Here is a 17,850-nt window from a genome sequence, read left to right as displayed (position 1 = left end):
ACTGTGGATGTGTTCTCCATAGTGACCAGTTATCCCTATTCCAAGTAGCTAATGCTCCTTCACAATATGTCCACAAAAGGATGTACAGTGTGTATTCATTGTATTAGTGATAATTATTCTAGTAACAGATCATGTTTTATGGATTTCTTTAAGGATATACAGGTGAATTAATCTATTTTGCTGGGTCAGTAATTATCCCACTGCTTTCACTGAAAGAAAGATAAACATGAGGGATGAGGTTGAGCACCACTGTTCTGGAGGATCCCAAAACCAGTGGTAGACAGAGAATACCACACACTCTATAGAAGACACCTAGCATGTTTTTATCCCAGGGGGAGAACTGGCTTCATGCAATCGATTGATAGGAGAGACCTGGTTTCTGTCTTGATTTATTGCACATAAATATCCATGGGCTGTGTGCATGTCTATTAAATGTACGTAACAAAATGGTAGTTATTTTCATTTTAGTTTATGTTGCAGCTATAATTTAGTATACATGAATATAAAAAGAAATCCCAGAAAGCCATTTTCTAGTTTGTTTCTTTATGTTAATCACACTGATGTAATCCCTTTATCTGCAGGTTCCTGGTTGACTTTGCTTGCCGTTTTCTCCAGCGTGTCCTGTTCTCTCCTTCCTAAACAGTAATCCTTTCTTGGCTCCTTGGTGAATTTTGGTGTCCAGTTTCCCTTGAAAGAAATGGAATAATATTTTATAACCTAAAACATGTACTTTAAAATAAAATAATCATAATAATGTGAATTCAAATATGAAGAATCTGCTGAAACAAAGTAACATTAGCAGCAAATGTTACCTAGTTGTACAATTATTTAATTTCTATATTTCAATTTTTGTTTGGATTGTTATCACGTCTATTGTATTATTTATAATTTTATCTCCAATCTACTATTGACGTACTGTTATTTAAAAGATTAATATTACATTTTTAGAATGTTATTTCAGCTATCAGTTTGGGTTTCTTTTCTTTTAGTTGAAAGAAAACAAAAAAAACTCCTACAAAATAAAAAGGACCATTTGGTATGCAAAAAAATAACGCATTAAATGCCTGAACAATACATAATGACAACTTCGTACATACAGGGATCCAATCTAGTGTCACAACATCCCATTTTGAATATGAGCAAAATAATCAGCTTGATTTATTGAGTTATTCTTGCCCAAAAGCTCTATTTTCACTTGCAAACTAAGTTAAAGTATAAAGAATAAGTAGAGAAAAGTGTAAGAGAAAAGAAAAAAAAAAACAATGGATCCGAGTTCTTACAGTTTCTTTGTAAATGCAACAACCAAGAGAGGCATATAAAAAGCATTGTTGGCTAATAGAGAAAATAGATAAATTGTAAATTGGTCTAGGAGCAGCAGTCTTCACGGAACAGCAGTACGAGTACAATAATCAGGGAGTCTTCCATAGATGAGAAGAAAATTGTCCAAGGGACACAAAAGCTGAGGCACATCACAAATCTGCACGTTGGCAAAATGAAAACTCACATAACTTATCTACAGGGTTCAGTATTCCGCCTTTATGCAACTTGGAATATACAGCGGTAATTGTGCAAGTCCATAAATCCCAAAAAAAAGGTCAGCAGGAAAAGACACTTGACGCGTTTCTCCGTCTCTATCAGGTAACCGTTTCCTCTGAGGATACTTCTTTAGAACTTTAAAACTATATAGGTGCACCCTAATTGAGGATCATAACTGTGATTCTGGTTGTTTTAAAGTTAGGGGGAGGGTTAGGTTTAGGGTGCGGGGGATTAGGTTAGGGGTGCCTGTATCCTAACCCTGTCAGGATGCCGGTGTCGGGATCCTGAGCGTGGGCATCCCGTACTCGACTCTTCTAGTGGTCACCAGAGCTAAATCCCAAGCAGAGCAAGAGTCTACGGTCTGAGAATGCCTATTGAACTTGCTGGTCTCAAGTTTAGGCCTTAGGTTTAACATCATCTGTCAGGACAGATAGAACACTATCTGTCCTGTGATACATGACGGCAGCATAATGCTATGGGAAAAATTCAGGACCTGGAAAACTTTTCAAAATACATAGAGTAAAATTTAGTACCATTTATATAGCGCCAGAATATTCCATTGCGCTTTTATGTAGATGTTGAGAAATCATGAATAAATACTTATTGGAGTCTACAAGATACCCAGGATTCTAGAAATGACCCAAAGCAAATATGTATAATGTAGAACAGATATACAGGGGGCTTATGTCAGCAAATACACATTTAGTCTTGGGTATAAAATTTATTAAGCAACGCTATCCAAAGTCGCCGTGTTTTCAGCCTCTAAATTTTAAGGGTCAATCGTATTCAATACAAGCACGTCCAGTTTTGATTTTAATATTATTTCCAGTTTAAATCCTGTGGCTGAAACCATGGAAGCTTTGAAAAGCATTGTTTAATAAATTTACGCCTAAGGGTGTTTGACTTTAAGGCTCGTCATCTAGCAGTCAGCATGCATGTCTTTGCACTTACAGATCTTGTGTTGTCCTTTAATTGGGAATTTTATAGGCAGTTCTTGAAAGTTTGTACAGATGAAAACAAAGGGAGATGCAGATTCCTGGCTGAGAGATGGACACTGTGGGGGAGATGAAGAAAAATTAGAACACTGGTTTCATGTATTAAACATGGAGAATATACTTTCAGCTAATAGATACATTCACACACCTAGTAGGGAGTAGCAGGTCACATCCTGATCTTATTAGATGGATCAGTTTAGAAAGTTAATTTATTGAAAACCAATCTCTGAAATCTGATTGTCCTACCACTACACACTGCTTACTATTACTTACTATAAAGTGTACTATTCAGACACAGAGGACTACAGGATTTACTTGGCAGATGTTGGATGGAAGGACTCAACCGATATCGCTGAACGATTTCCCTTGAACTTTTCTGTAGTGCAGGACAAACGATATTGGGTGTACACGCTGAAATAGATCTATGACTATCTTTCAATTAAGTCATCCTGCCACATCTCTGAACAGGCAAATTGTGATGAAATCGTCCAAGTTGGTCTGTATGTACGAACGGCCATAGATATCTTTATCGTCCATGCGGGAACGCGCATCGTTGGTCGTTCGCTGCATAAAAATGAATGATATGAACGATTTATCACTGAATGATAACGTTGTTGCTCATATCGTTCCTAAATAACGTACAGTGTGTACGCACCTTTAGTAGTATGGGGAACTAGTGTCAAGATTTCTCCGATTCTTTTTTTTTCAAAAATGTTTTTATTGAAGTCATCAAATACACTCTGGTACACAAGCAAATATGACAAGAAACAATGACAGTCACAATGTATAGCATACAGTCCACTTGTGGTTTGAGGTAATAATTTTGCCACAATTTTCTCTTTTTACCAATCAATAGAAAATTAAACAGTAATATATTATAGTGACTTCAACCATAATAGAAGTGGGGGGGAGAAGTACAAGAAGAAAAAAAAAGAAGAGGAAATAAAGTTGGATGGGGGTTATGAGACATGCACTCCCAGGGTCAGCCCCCCATCACTCTACTCTTGTTTATGTGTTTTTTTTTGTTTTTTTCCTTAAGTGTAAGTTATTGGGGGGTCTTATAGCAGTATTCTAGTTTCATACCATTGTGTTGATTTGAAACACTGTTGTATTTGTCTTTTAATCTAAGGATTAAAGCCTCAATAAAGCTTTACCAAATTAAGAAGAATTGCTCTGCTTTCTTTTCCTTATTGATAGAAGAGTTGACCCAATCCATTTTGAAAATATAAAATAATTTCTCTTTGAACATGGTTAATGAAGGAGGGAAAGGAGTAATCAATTGTGGCAGGATACATTTTTTAGCTACAGCCGAAATAATTCATAATTTTTTACACCCCTTAGAAACTCTAGTTGTTCCTGGAATATAACCCAATATTGCCCATTCTGGTGTTAATGGAAGATAATTGATTAGGTCAGCTAGCACATATTGTTTCACTTCCATCCCAAATTTCTTGATGACCCTACGGTCACATAGGCAGTGGTATAAAGATGCCTCTACATGGGCGCATTTTGGACAAGTAGAGGAGGTTGCAATACCAATCAAGTGACAACTTTTGGGAGAAAGATAGCCCCTATAGAATAGTCTGTAGAACATTTCTCTGTAAGTTGTAGCTGTCAATGTTTGGAGGGAATACTGTAGAGTGCGCAAAATATTCGTTTCCGTTAAATTTGGAAAGCAAGTCTGCCACTTAGTGATACCAGTGGAGAATGTTCCCGTAAATTTTTTGATTTCTCAGATTCTTAATATAAATGATCCAACATTTCAAACATTGCAGTATCACTAAAGTGTCAAACAGTACATTTAAAATCTAGCCAATGATAATATGAAAGATTAGAGTTGGCGGGGAACCAAACAAAAAGAAGGTTATGATTAAATTGATATTAAAAACCACATTTAATTCACACATAATATGATAATTTTAACCATTACATGTAGTAATACTTTTGACGTGACTAACAATTGCTTTATACCTAAACTAAGTGTTTTTTTTTCTGTGCCGATTAATAATAATTACTACTTCACTCTGATTTTTCAGGACCTCTTTATTGTTTAATAAACCACAGGTGGGTCAGAGTCCAAAAGATGCATCTTTGAAACGTTAGCATTTAGAATGCTTGTTACCAGTTTATCATAATTCATTCACTAGGGGCAAAATGTGCCCATGTTCTCAGAGGGGCTTATACAGTATGTACAACTGTGTTGTGATCCCTTCAAATAGTCTTTCCTTACATGAGCTGAATGTCTAGCCTGCTCACCTGTTCTATAAACTGCTCATGGGACAGGCAGTCAACCACTTCCACACAGCCCAGCAGACAGCCAGTCGGGTAATCCTTGGGAAAAGCAATATCTGAAATTTAAGAAATGTTTAATAAATACATAAACAAACAAACAAACAAACATCTACCCAGGCTCCTCATTAGCAGATATCAAAGTTGTATAAAAGAGAAGCTGGTAAATGCACACTACATGTATCACACACAAAGTTTGGTGGAGGAAGAATAATGGTTTGGGGTTGTTTTGTCTAATTTGACCCAGACCCTTTAGTACCAGTGAAGGGACTTCTTAATGATATATCATACTATGACACTCTAGCGAATTGTGTGCTTCCAAATTTGTTGCAATAGATTGTGGTAGACCCTTTCCTGTTTCTGCATGACAACGCCACTATGCAGAAAATGAGGTCGATCCCCCCCAAAAAATATTTTGCGGATTGGCGTGAAAGAACTTTGGGCCCGATTCAGACCCACTCGCTAGAAAGCATTCGCACTCAGCATTCTGCATATGCATCGCAGTGCTCGTGCATGAATCAGTCAGAGCGATCGGGAAACGTTAGCTCCCCGCGCATAGACAGCCCGGCTAAATGAGTGACAGGAGAAGCCATTTGTGGGTGGTAACAGGGGCTGGCCATTGATAACAGGGGAGTGGAGGTGCGAATGCAGGCGTGCCTGAGCGTCTCAATGCCGTTTCAGAGGCGTGCATTTTTAAGAGACAGGGTCATAGTACTCGTCACCTGGTTGAATATTACACTGAAGTGCTCGCAGTAGGGTATGGTCAGCCACAAGTGCTGCGTATGGGTCTGATGGTTTTATACACATCCTGGAGGTGACGTGAGCAAGTGGGCGTCTTAAGACAGGCTGGTGGGCGACTGCATACACAAAGCGATCGCTCGCCAATACATAGTGGGCATGCTAATGCCTTTGCCAGATTTGCATACGCTGGGTGCATGCAAATGCATCTAGCGAGCGGGTCTGAATCGAGCCCCTTATCCCAACCCCAATGTTCACATTTAGGATGAACTAGAACACCGAATGGATGTGAATCCCTGCAGCCATGTTCCAAATCTAGTGGAAAACCTTCCCAGCATAGTGGATGCTTTCATAGCAGCAAAAGGAAAACCAACTCCAAATGAATGGACATGGTTTGAAAGGAGATATTCAGCTTTTCAAAGCCATGGATATGATGTTCGGAATAACTACATACTTATGGCCATGTAGTGTATATAGCCATGAAAGTGTTATGGGCATGTTCATTTCAGACTGCAACGAGTAGGACTGACATCCAATGGAATAGAATGAACTAGTAACAGAATAAATTAAATATATTAAATGTTGTATTCAAGTCACTGTGCATCTTCATTTATGAATAAATACAAAAATGAGATAAAAGGGATAGAGAGTATAAAAACGTAGTAGCAGGAGAAGGGGCAAAGTGATATGTTACCATTACGTTAAGATAGAGAAAAAGGCACAAGCTGCCATATTAGGACAGCAGGGGAGAATATATTAGGAGTGAGTAAGCTAATACAGCAAGTCCCCAGGTACTTTATAAAATAGTACTGGGGGAAATGAGGTGTTATTTGCTTTCTAAAATCCTTCCCATGAGCTCTGCATCATTTAGATTCCTATTATTCAATTTGCTTCTTTGATAACAACTGCTACATTGATTTCAATGACTGTACTTTTGCCCGGAAACTAATGGAAAATGTATTTTCGAAGAAAAAAAAAAAAAAAAAGTTTCCAGAATTGCAGATAACGTTAAAACCATTTACTTTCATAAAGTGACAAAACATATCTCCATAGGTGGTGTTGCAGTCTTATTTTCTGTTAAAAAGATCCTCTAATATCCAAAACTGGACTTCAGCAAAGATTGGGGAAAGCAGCATTACTACATCAGAACCTAATGAGTAGACCAATTTTCGCACTCCCTCTTTAGCATGATAGGGATTTGTGGAGAAAAGGACTTGGGGGGCCTTTATAATTCTGAGTGATATGCGGAATTAGGATGGGAGGTGAGGGAAAATGAAAAACGATGTGGATGTGGTCTTGATGTGGCGCCATTACGAGCATTTCAACTGCATATAAATGTATTTATTTATGATTCGTTATGTACATAGCGCACACATATACTGCATTGTTTTACAGAGCATATTTCACCATTCACATCAGTCCCTGCCCCAGCAGAGCTTACAATCTATATTCCCTACCACATACTCACAAATACCTACCTGTATATGTTTGGAGTGTGGGAGGATACCGGAGCACCAGGAGGAAACCTACGCAAACACAGGGAGAATATACAAACTCCACACATTTAGGGCCGTAATTAAATTGGTCCCATAGTCTTATCTAACCAACAATTCAAGTTAGGATAGTGGCAACATTCACAAAACATAACATATGGGTATACTGTGCACATTAAGAAAAGGGAAAACAAAAATAATTTCTATACAAGATCACTTGAGAAAGTCCTACAACTATCGGCTTTTGATACCATGCTTTCACACCAACTAGGAGAAAAAGAAAAAAAAAAAAAAAACAGCATTCGGTGTGTACAATCTGCCGGAGACAAAATTAGCTGGGAGTCCATTGAAAAGGGATTCAAGAAGTCCAACAACAAGGACGAAATTCTGTTCTCAACACACCCGACAAGGACTCCAGCTCCGCAGAAGATGACAGTTATACTACTTTTATACCTAAATTTCGGGTTTGACCCGGCGGTTGGAACAGAGGCCCTGATTCAGAGCCGGACGCTCTGACAGAGAGCTCGCTCTGAATCAGGGCTGTCCCTCTGAATCTAAGAGGGACCACCCACAGTTATAGCGAGTGGCCAAAATGATTGTTGCGATGGTCAAGACCATCGGGCTTGCGACGAGACCCTTGTGGTAGGGTCTCGTTGCCGCAAGCCCTGGAGTGCTTTTGTCTCTATCAGAGCCAAAAGCAATCCCACTGACATCACTAGTGACGTCAGTGGGGCCGGCCCCAGACGGTAGGCATTCCCATGGGAACGCCTCCGTCTGGGCAGGCACGCCCACCAAAGGGGGCGTGCTGTCAATCACCATCGACAGCACGCCCCCTTTAGTGCGAGACCTATAACGGCGGCTTGGCCGTCGTTATTTGGGTTTCGCGCATGCGCACGACGGAGACGCCTCAGTCGTGCGCATGCGCACTTGGCCAACATCGACCCGCTTGCGAGCACTCAGCGCCCGCGAGCGGGTCTGAATTAGGGCCAGAGTTCCAAACCGGATCAGACCAGGAATTTAGACAGCGCCGACCCAGGAAATTCCCAAGTCGGCGCCATTCATGCCGGAGCCGGATCTGCAATGACCCAGCTCTTGCAGCGTGGAAGTGGACGCTTGGAGAAGTAGTCATCTCCAAGTGCCACTGAAGCCGGCCAATCGGCCAGGATGCAACGCGCTCCAGGTCGTCGTGACCCGGATCACGCCATTTACACTGCAGGGTTTCACGGGTTATTCCCGTGTTAAACCCTGCAAGTTACTTGGGTTGGATTGCCAGGTCACTCAACCCGGGAATCCAACTATGTCCCCTTTTACACCAAGGAGCTACCCGGGTTAAGCTTGCAATAACCCGGGTTTTAGCTCTGGTGTAAAAGGGGTATTACATTTAGAAGACAATGAAGACTGGAAATAAGCCAGTAATGATTAACTGTATGAGGAAAAAATGCTACAAACCCAAGTAGAGAAAAAAAAAAGATAATGAGTTCTGTTTTTGCATCAGGATTTTTAGTAAATTACCATATATTATTTAGGCCAATATGTTATTTGCCTTTATCATACATCAATGCCTGTGAGAACAGCAGATGAGTGCTTGTAGCGTTAGCTCTTTTTCCTGTGTCTCACTCCATGCCGATCCCCATTGTAGCCTTACAGGTAGGTTTCTGCACATATCACCACCAATTGCAGTAATAAAAATATTAATTCTAGCTTGCACTGCAAAAACGAGTTAAGATTACAAGATAAACATCACACAGACACATGACACGTTGTGCTACTATCAGGATCAGAGAGCTAATTGAATTGGCCCCCATATGTAACACATTAAAGCCCTTAACTAACCAAGCCCTACCACTTCCTTCCGTACTCGCTTAATAAACGATATGGGGAATTACTGCTTATGTGATAATAGTAAATTGGATCCGGTATATATGCTGGGTCACTTCAGTCTGCCACCTCCACGCTGTACGTATTACTTTTATATTTTTTAAATTGTGCATATTTACTGATTGTTTTGAAAAGTTACACCCACAAAAGTAAGCAAGCAATATATCAGGGAGACAAGGTCAATGTACAATAATAGAAAGATAAACACAGAGCACTGAAAGATATAGAGACACACTAACCAATAGAGGATAATAAATGTGACAGGCCAGATAGTAGCAAGATACATTAAATAAATCACAAAAATGAGCAACTCAATGACATTTAGTAGCTCAAGACAATGCATAGCTGGTAGGTAATACACAAAACATACAGATATTAAATCTGCATACAAGCGAAGAGTAGTACAGCGTTTACCTGAATGCACTATTCATACCAACATAACAGGAGAATAATGTGCAGCAGTATGAGGGATATAAACCTAGCTGTGCAGAAAGGATCAGGGCAGTACAGCTAAACCCCAGCACCTAACATCAAACCGAGCCACTATAATGTTAAGCTATCTACAGAAGGTTGGCATGAAGCAAGCAGATACCAAGTTAATACAAAAAACTAACAAAGTATACACTAGACATTATCTCCAAACACAGCTATCAGAATTAAAACAAACAACAAAAAAAACTACACCCAATGTCCCCCCACCCTGTATAACTATACTGCCAACTGGATCCCCTAAGAAAACAAAACAAAAAAAAAACCTCACTCTCCCCCCAACCACTCTACACTATGAAAACATATATACATTATATACAGCCCAGGATCAAAGGGGCTGTATATAGAACAGAGCAATTACATAACAGAGCATAAAGAACAGAGCAATTACAAAACAGATGAAAGAAAAACAAATAAGTACAATAAGTCAAATGCTCAGAAACAAAAAACAGGATATAGGATAGCAAATGCATATAATTTAGTCAAGGAGTATCATCCCACCCCGGGGTATGTAAATTGACCCCTGCTGGTCCATCCAGAGAAATTCTGGAAGACCGCCAAACTCCAACAAGCCGTTAATCCTGTTAAGGGAATCGGTATGTTGGATTGTCCCTAAGGTAAGTATAGACTAACCTAATTCCCTCCCCTAACCCTCCTTCAGGGGTGCCTAACCCTAACCTTCGCCCCCAGTGCCTAACCGTAATCCCCCCTTCCCCGCCGCCTAAACCCGTCCACCGGGGGGGTGCCTAACCTTAAGTCCCCCCCGGGAGCCCTAAACCTAACCCTCCCCGCGGCTGTCCTTGCCCGGCATCCTTTCGATCGGGATGCCGGGCGCCGGTCTCCCGGCATCGGTAAGATGCCGCGTCTAGATTTAGACGCCTGTCATTTAACCCCCGCCGGGATTAAGCAATCGGGAAGCCGGCTTCCCGACTGCATACCCTGTTAAGACGAAGAGCAACATCAGGATCTGCATAATAAGAGACTTTTTGCATGAAATATGTCAAAGGGCAGCTTGACAAATAAGACTGCGGAGATTTACAGCAGGTCCAGTCAACAGCAAGCTGAGAATAAAAGAGCTTGCAACAAATATCTTTCAATGACAGCAAATTCCTCTGGGTACTTCACCCTCTGTGATTTGAAGGGGATCAGCCGGGCAATTACAGCACTACTACAGAACGCCAAGGTAGAAACAGAACTCTTAGCATCAGTTATCCCACCCGCTTGTGTGACAGAACTTGATGTAAAAGAGCTAAAATCAAAATACAGTTCCACTACCTGAGCTGCCACCCTCCTGCCCGAGTCAGCAATGGCCTGACGGAGTCTTTCCATGGTGCACTCAAAAAATAGTCACAGCAGGAGAGCAGTGTAACAGTAGTTAAGTATCAGCAACCGAACAAAAGTCCAGAGGGTAGTACTGAACAGGAGACTAGCGCAAACAAGGGAGCAGAGATGACTGCTGAATCAGGATTTTTATGGGAGTAGGTCAGCAGAGCATCAGGTGTGAGAGAGCAATAAAATTCCACAGGGCAGCCTTGAACAGCAGAGTAGAAAAACTGGAGCAGCAAACAAGGAGAAAGGCAAGGTTACCACAGTGACTTAGTACTGGGCATTGCAGGAAAGCAGGAAAGCCAACACCGCAATCTCAGCTGCAGGTGCAACTGCAGGAAGCAAACATGGACAGCTGCGCTCCAGGCAGCGGAAACAGGAGACCACAGCAGGAGTCCAGCACCATGGAACTCAGATCGATGAGGGACTCCAGCAGCTTCAACATGATCCACACAATGACCAGCACAAATCTTCCAAAATGGCGGCAGGCAGGGAAGGGCAGCAGGAATCTAATCCACAGGGCTCCCTGCAGAGGACAGCAGGCACCAGAAAAACACCAGGGAACAATCCAGAGCCAGAAGCCACCAGATGCCGAGAGAAGTCCCACAAAACTGCGGAGTAGCAGGCAGAAGGTCCCAACAACGGCAGTCCGGTGTCTGGAGACAATGCAGGCCCCAACACAACAGAGACACGGAGTCCGGCAGATGCACGCCCAGGGCAGCAGGAATATGGCCAGCAGTGGAAAGAGTAAGGAGGAGTCTCAGGGTAGCCACAGGATGGATAAACAAGATATTCAGGCTGGAGAACTGTAGACTCATATGTTACTCCAGGCCTCTCAAGGCCTCTTTCCACCACACTGTATTACTTACCCCTTTACCTCCTCTTCAGCTGGTCTATCCCGTTGCTGTAGTGGGAGCTGTTGGGGGGACGCCCCAGCTCCCGCTGTGCATGACACAGACAGGACGGTTGAGGACATCATATTATAGATTTTCTCCTTCATCCACCAGGGGACACTGGAGCCTCAGTACAATGGGGTATAGGAGTGTGTTAACCGGGAGCTGGCACCTTTAAATAAAAAACTAATTGTAGCTAGCTCTTCCCCCTCTATACCAACCCCCAGGTCAGTCTAAAAAGTGTGTCCTGGGAGCTGGACATATGCCTCCTTAGGGCTCTGAAAAGTTTTATTAAGAACTTCTATCAGCAAGAGGACAGACAGACAGCCTACTGCCCCTGCCTGTCTGCGCCGATGGAGTTGCCGGGGAGACCTCACCGCTGCTGCATGCGGTTTGCGCTGAGGTCTCCTGCTACAGAGACCTCAGTCTGTGGTGAGCCCAAAGACGCGCTGCATGCAGTGCACGTCGCGGGCTCCCGTAGCACATGCCCGCCACCGGCAGCACAGGCAAGGCTAAGGTTAGTGCTCCCTGGCTCTCTGATTAGCAGAGAAGCCAGGACAAGCTTTTAGGCGGGCATCCACTGTGCACTCCGCTAGCGCTGAGAGCGCCATAGAGGGGGAGGAGTATAGAGGGGGAGGAGCTAGCTTCCAGTAGGATTTTATTTAAAGGTGCCAGCTCCCGGTTAACCCACTCCTATACCCCATTGTATTGAGGCTCCAGTGTCCCCTGTGGAATCGGAGAAAGGGATTTATCGATAAGTACCAAAATCCTAGTATCCAATGACGCCTATTCTAAAACCTTCTGTGTTAGCATTATGTAAAATAGCATCCACTTACAATGTAACAACAGTCTCAACAGTTAACAATTATCCCAACAACAGTTACTGGAGATGATTAATTACCTGAATCACTTTCGGACAGGTACGAAAACTACCTGGAATTCACCAAAGAATAGTTGCAGACATTGGCATAACAACGACCCCCACAAAGCCCACGGTGGCCGGCTTAACAGGGGGGCGTTGCTATGCCACAAAACATTGATCGCGATCCAGCAACTGAACAGTGGCCTCTGAAGCAATCAGAGGCTAAATAAGGCTCTGATCGCTACAGAGGCCAGCGTTCCCAGTGATGCAGTCCGTGATGTGCGGAACCTGCACGTCTGCTGGATCCAGTTAGAACCAGGCAATGGCAGCGATACTGGCGGCGTGGAGCCAGCGGTGCCCAGCGTGGTAGGGTAACTACTGCATACGGGTGTGGGGGGCCACTGGGAGCTGTTCTGTACTAAGAGGGGGCACTACCACAGGTGGGCACAACTACAGGAAGCACTGCATATCGGGCACAACTACAGGCAGGCACTGCATTAGGGGCACAACTACAGGAAGCACTGCATAACGTGCACTACTACAGGAAGCACTGCATATGGGACAACTATAGGAGGCACTGCATAAGGGGTGCAACTACAGGGGGCACCAACCTGATACACACAGTTTACAGGTTATAACCTATGTTTTCAATAATCTGGTTCTACATGGACATAGAAACTGTACAACCTGTCTTCAGCTGAGGTGACAGACTGGCAGGAGCAGAGAGGAGGGTTTGTGAGGTAGATCTTTCAGGGTGGGATGTAATGGGCATTACTGTGTGACATAATGTGTAAGGGGCATTATTGTGTGACATAATGTGTTCTAAGGGACATTACGGTGTGCCATAATGTGTTATAAAGGGCATTACTTAGTGTGGCACAATGTGTAAAGGGCATTACTGTATCACGAACCCACACACAAAAGGTGTGTGTGGGTTAGGGAGTGCGCGTATAGAAAACTGTCTTTGGGTTTTTTGGGGGGGTTATGGGCAGGGGGGAGCAAAATTAATAGTTACGCCACTGGTTGCAGCAGATCAATGAGTTGGAGAAAGTCAAATAGGGTCTCATATGTGAATACTTAAATTGAAGCATGTTAAGTTTATAATAGCAAGCTATGATTACAATAGTATTCACAGTTTAAATTTGTTTACTTTTTTTATTTAAGTAGTGTTTAAAATATAAATATTTAAAACCACTAGTTTTAAAAGATACCACATCTCTGAATGAGTTGTAAATAGCAAACCACAAAATAGGAGTCACTTTGCAGTGAACCATTTTGAAATCTTCAAACTCCTCTCACTATTACATTATGCACAACTAAAGGTTACACCACCCAAAACCTACAAAGCAAGTAAAGCCACTATTAGACTAAATATCCAAAGCTGTGAATGACAGAGCTGTATAAAACACAAGTAACTGGAGTACATACTCCTTACTGCCATGCTGAGAAGGAGGTGACATATCAGAGTTTTAATAACTGACTGTGGAGGAATGATTTTTACACTGGGCCAGGCCAGCAATATCACCGCAATACCAAATGCTAAATTCACTGCTGTTTCACCTGCATGGGATCCTACCAATTAAAAGTCTTGTTCGCATTTAACCAAAATTTCACTATGAGCTTTAGTGAACCCAACAAGTCTGATATTTGTGTAGAGTTCATAAAGTTTTGATTAAATACATATTTCAGCTTAGCTGGTATGTGATGAGTCTCCTATTTGGCTGGGGGGGGATTGCTCAAGCAGGCCTGCTCAGCCCAGGATAACTAGAGCCACCAGGGAGAGCATACATGTAACACCTCATCCCAGACCTCTGCATTTAACAACAACTTTGTGAATAACCCCTACATTTACCGCTCCCAAGTGTCATTCCCCATTTAATTGCATGACTGTTGCCTTTGTTTCAGTGTTCATAAGGTTTGGCAGCCCAACCTTTGTGAAGTAGCACTCGGTATGAAGCCTCTAACTCGGAGATCTCCTGCGGGGAAGGCCTTTTAGCCGCAGCTGCTATCCATAGCCGCCCTCGATGAGCACTGTACCACGTCCTGCCCTCCACCCTGCATGGGAGAGAAGTGAGAGCCATGATGAGCAGTCTGATCAGGAAGTATTGAACTCCACAGTCACATATCAAAATAAAGTAGCTGGAATCACACAGAGACAACCTCACGTTGTTACACTGCTTGTCAGTAGGGGAGGATGTAAAGACCGTGCAGTTCCAGCCAGACAATTCTCAATCCAGCTGGCAAATTAGTTATATAGACAAAGTTCAGTAAGCAGAACACTGAAATCACATCTCCCTGCCAACCAAGGACAACATGTTATGTGCTACCCCTAGATTTTATCACAACCAGAGGGGAGGAAAACAGGAGAGAAAAAAAGAAAAACGTAGAGGAACAAGGACGTGTTTAAACAGTTGTTCCGTTGGTGTGCAAGTCTATGGATGTAACATAGATCTAACCAAGGTATGCCTGAACAATGCCAGATATAGATCATGCAAATATATTAAGGATGACACCTAATTTGCAGAAGAGGCTCCATTAAAACTACTTTAATGTTTACAGTTACATTTTTAACCCATTACCACACATTATGAAGATTCTTTGTCCGGCATAAATACACAGTATTCACTCTCACTAAATGCATTTTCTTTTGTTTGTTATCCACAGACTGTGAGAATGATGATAAAACTATCTCTAGGTTAATATGAAATGTAGATAATCCTTCTGGTAAAAAAAAAATGTATTGTTCTTAGAGCCACTTTATCCTTGAAGATATTTATAAAGGGTTATTTCTACCTTATTACTGTCATTCTACAACCCTTCTGGCAAAAGCACATGCTACTAGCATTCAGTGTCAACCACCTCAAGGAGGCTTCGTGTCTTGGTTGAAACAGGGCACCCATCAGAGCAATAAGTACTAAGTTGAAGTTCCATGAGCCCACAAAGGACCTAATCGAGGGGAAAATTCTCTTCACTGCTTGTAAAGGAAACAAATGATGAATTCATTTGCAGTCAACTTAGCATTCAAGAAAACACTTAATGCTGAGAATTGTACTTTGATTGTAAATTAAGCAAGACCTTTACGTGCATCTTGTTAAAAAAAAAGAAAAACAACCTGAAGGCCATTTGGTAGCTTTAGATAGAGTTACCTTAGACTGACTAATCTTGACCCCTTACTTAGTTAACCCTGCCACTAATGTCACCAACACATTTTGTCAAAATTCTTTAAGTCATGAAAGTAAACATTGGGGGCTATCATAGCCACACGCGTATGAGGTGAGCTCCGCTATCATTACCCTAACAGACTTCCCTCTTTTGTTCCCTGCACCCTTCTGACACTTGGCCCGACCACCCTGGGACCATTGAACACTCTGAAGCCTTTTTGAGCCAGGTCTGACACATTGGGACCTCCCCGCCCCTGCATACTCTACTTCCCCACCTCCCTGCGGCCTACTCTCCTTGATCCACCTGGAGCCCCTGTGACGTGGCCCTCATCTCAACTGCCTGAACCCTCTACGATCGCCTCCTACCTCCCTTATCCTCTGCCAATCCTATGGTGTATTCGGTTCTTTTACGACAGGAAGGCTCTGCACCTGTGCCCTGCTCCTCCCAATGGTGCGACGGCCTCTGAGCCACTATTGCTCTCCTTATCCAGGCAGCAACCAGGGAGTGCGCACCCTGAGATGCACCAGCACCTGTGTTTCCATACAGAGTCTTTCTGCAGGCACAGCTGACTCACATATCCTCCTGCTGGGACCACCTGAGGGGCTGTGGGTGATATCCCCTGCATCTTTCAGCCTCAAGATTTCTAGTTAGTTACACTCCACGGGCACCCATTGCAGTCAGTGGACCTCCTCATCTTTGTATGGTGACCGTTCATCGTGATCATCCTGCTGGGTCACTGTAGACTCTGGACACCTTGGCGAGTGTAACATCTCTCCATATTGAAGTCTTAACCTGCCTGTGGGTACTGTAATGGACTTCCTCATTCTCCATATCTCTCGCATCCTGCTACTGTCCCAATGTTATGCTGCATTACTTCAGTTGCTGTCCCCGCACCCTGGGCCTTGCCCTACTTTTCCCGGCCATGTGTTGTCCGGTTAGCTGTACTAATGCCTTTTGTGTGACACAATTTACCTACCCATGCAACATGCTCTTATGTAAAACTTAGTGCTCTGTTGTTTCACTTCCCTACTTCAGGTCTACTTCATGCTGTTGACACCTGTCCAACATTTTAGTGTTACTGTGGCCCCAAAGAAATATACCAAATTGGCCTCCCTGACCCCTCCAATTTGTTTTCAACCATGTGGTCTCTCCAATGTGGGAAAATCCCCTTCAGTTGGCCCGGCTGGCAGTAGACCAGCGATCCCCCACTACAGCCCCTCCTGTTGTGCAAGATTATTCTCGGCCATCGGATGCTATAGTGGATTTAGATGCCCTGCTCACTGCTTGGGTGATGCAACATATGCTCAAAGCTCTTTGGGCAGATCTAACTTCTGATATGCATTCAGCACTGCAGGATGTTAAACACGAAATTGCGGGTCTGGTAGACGGCACTGATCAACTTGAGAATAAAAATGCAAGAATTAGTTGCTTCCTATAATGATCTTATTACATGAATCTACTCTAGTGGAAGTCTCTTCTCAAAAAGGACAAGTTGGCAGATCTGGAGGATCAGACGCAATAACATTAAAACCAGGGGGATCCCGGTCTCAGTACCTAACTCAGCACTTCAGGAGTACGGGATCTCTCTCTTTTGGAAACATTTACCTCCTCTAAGCGATAAGGATCTCCTTATAGCTCAGATACACCGTCTTTCCAAAATCCCGTTATTCTCCTGCTTTATCATCACGGATAAGCTATTACGGATCCATTTCTTCCGTGTGAAAGAGGTAATCCTACAGACCGCCATGGCGGACACTGACTCTGACACCCTAGGAAGCCTCCAATTATTCCCTGACTTTTCGCTCCTTATAATTAATAGTGTTCCTTCTAGGATGTGGAGGGAGCAGGGCACTTACCAAAGTTGGGCACTGCTGTTCGTGCGGCCGACCGAAAAAGGTTAGTGGTTACTGAAAAAGGAGGAGTTTCCTTGAGACATCCCCCCTTTTCCATCACTGTTGGGGGCGTGTCCAGCACTCATGGAGATGCTGGGCTGCCCCCAAGCTCTGCCTGTAGAGTGAATAGATGCCGTGCGCATGTGCTCTGCTCTTCTCAATTTTGCCCCGGCCTCTGAGCAGTTATTGCTCTCCTTATCCTGGTAGCAGCCAGATAGTGCGCACCGTGTGATGTGCCAGCACCTGTGGCTCCATATATAGCCAAGACGAGTGAATATGTGCATGTGCATGGCATAT

The 17,850-nt window shown here is 43.1% G+C and overlaps 1 protein-coding gene across 2 annotated transcripts in view; it reads right to left on the bottom strand.

Moving 5' to 3' along the window:
* Positions 1–376: 376 nt before the first annotated feature.
* TRIP4 (thyroid hormone receptor interactor 4) overlaps positions 377–17,850 on the bottom strand; it is an 89,786-nt gene continuing 72,312 nt past the window's right edge. For both annotated transcript variants that reach the window (XM_088446053.1, XM_088446062.1), the window contains exons 10-13: positions 14,430–14,554; positions 4,788–4,879; positions 2,488–2,590; positions 377–687 (exon numbers count right to left, since the gene is read on the bottom strand). In XM_088446053.1, coding sequence (XP_088302179.1) covers positions 572–687; positions 2,488–2,590; positions 4,788–4,879; positions 14,430–14,554 — 436 coding nt within the window. In that variant the 3' untranslated portion in view covers positions 377–571. The remainder of the gene's footprint in view (positions 688–2,487; positions 2,591–4,787; positions 4,880–14,429; positions 14,555–17,850) is intronic.

This window comes from Taudactylus pleione, unplaced genomic scaffold, assembly GCF_031769625.1.
Source record: "Taudactylus pleione unplaced genomic scaffold, aTauple2 ptg000019l, whole genome shotgun sequence".
Lineage (NCBI taxonomy): Eukaryota > Metazoa > Chordata > Amphibia > Anura > Myobatrachidae > Taudactylus > Taudactylus pleione.
This window is presented reverse-complemented; position numbering and strand designations above follow the sequence as displayed.